Source organism: Otolemur garnettii, unplaced genomic scaffold (assembly GCF_000181295.1).
Source record: "Otolemur garnettii isolate 467f Iridium unplaced genomic scaffold, OtoGar3 scaffold00078, whole genome shotgun sequence".
Lineage (NCBI taxonomy): Eukaryota > Metazoa > Chordata > Mammalia > Primates > Galagidae > Otolemur > Otolemur garnettii.
This window is the reverse complement of record NW_003852473.1, coordinates 1,331,321-1,333,002: the sequence shown is the minus strand read 5'-3', so window position 1 is coordinate 1,333,002 and position 1,682 is coordinate 1,331,321. Positions and strand designations below refer to the sequence as shown.

At 40.7% G+C, this 1,682-nt stretch overlaps 1 protein-coding gene across 1 annotated transcript in view; it reads left to right on the top strand.

The window, feature by feature from the left end:
• NDUFB5 (NADH:ubiquinone oxidoreductase subunit B5) overlaps positions 1–1,251 on the top strand; it is a 16,108-nt gene extending 14,857 nt beyond the window's left edge. The window contains exon 6 of the mRNA XM_003794275.3: positions 1,031–1,251. Coding sequence (XP_003794323.1) covers positions 1,031–1,151 — 121 coding nt within the window. The 3' untranslated portion in view covers positions 1,152–1,251. The remainder of the gene's footprint in view (positions 1–1,030) is intronic.
• Positions 1,252–1,682: the final 431 nt, after the last annotated feature.

Sequence of the window (1,682 nt, the reverse complement as noted above, 5' to 3'; positions counted from 1 at the left end):
AAAAAAAAAAAAAAAAAAAAATGGAAAGTAAAAGGTTTGTTGGAGAAGAGACTAGTTCAGGAACATGTGGTAGCTCATGAAAAGGTCTACATCTGGAAGAGGGAAAAAAAAAAAAAAGAGATTATTCAATTGGTGAAGGACAAGGACAGTAAGTTGATCTTAGAGTTGGAAAGCATATTTCTTGATCCTGATTTTTCTTGCTTTTTTCCGTTTATAAATATTGACTGTCTGGTGTTGACTAGGCACAATGTATTGCTGGCGAAGGAGACTGCATTTTCTGTCTCGTGAAGTTTTTTGTCCTAATGATGAGGGGTTGCCAGAATAGCCAGAGATAGCCAGAATAGCCAAACTCCAAAAAACCATATTCATTTCTTATTTCCTAGCACCTAGCACAGCATATGGCCATAATAGTATTCTGTAAATGACTCTCCTGGCATCTAAAAGGTGACAAGACAAGAAAACATGATCACAACTCAGGTGAAAATGATCTGTCCAGAGCGAGAGCAGGCACAGTATAGGACAGAATTAATTATCAAATGATGTTTTGGTGATAGAAACAATTCAATGGCTAACTACATAAGCAAGATAATAAAAGTAAAACATAAGTCCAAATTTTGCTTATATATGTTATCAGTTATAAGCCTACACATGGGCTCGGTGCCTGTGGCTCAAGCGGCTAAGGCGCCAGCCATATACACCTAAGGTGGCGGGTTTGAATCCCCAGCCCGGGCCCACCAAACAACAATGACGGCTGCAACCAAAAAATAGCCGGGCGTGTGGTGGGTGCCTGTGGTCCCAGCTACTTGGGAGGCTGAGGCAGGAGACTCGCTTGAGCCCAGGAGTTGGAGGTTGCTGTGAGCTGTGATGCAACGGCACTCTACCCAGGGGGACAGCTTGAGGCTCTGTCTCAAAAAAAAAAAAAAGCCTACACATGGATCTATGGGGGGACATTACACTTTACATAGGGTGGAAGTCTCTCAGGTGGTTCTTTATGGAGATAATCCACGTACTGCTGTTCCATTTGTTACAGGTTAAATGAGTTGAAAGTACGACAACTGATGCGTGAGAGGGGAGATGGACCCTGGTATCAATATGAGACTATTGATAAGGAACTTATTGACCATGCTCCGAAAGCAACTCCTGACAACTAATCATTTATTTCTTCAAATACAAAGCATATACTCTGATGGAAAATATGTATATAGTCTATAGTTTTGCTCTCTGTGATGATTAAAAGAGCTTCTTCCATTACTGTTTCTCAGTGTGGTTCAGTAAGATTAAGGCTTTTGATTATAGGGTTTTGGCTTCCTCTTTTAAGCATTTTTAAAATGTAATAATAAAAACTGGAGAAAAGGAATTTATCTTGAAGTTGTGATAACTTTGAAAGATGAGCGTTTTATTTATCTGATGAATGGAGGTAATAGAAGAGAAGTCTAATGTGTTGACCACCAGTAAGTAGTTTATTTAAATGTCTGTCTTGTAGACATTTGGATTATTGAGGGGTGACTGAGGATTTTAAGTCACACAAGAAATAACTAAACCGGCCAGGCACGATGGCTGATGCCTGTAATCCTAGCCCTCTGGGAGACCAAGGTGGGTGGATCGCCTGAGCTCATAAGTTCGAGACCAGCCTGAGTTAGAATGAGACCTCATCTCTAAAAATAGCCAGGGGTTGTGGTGGG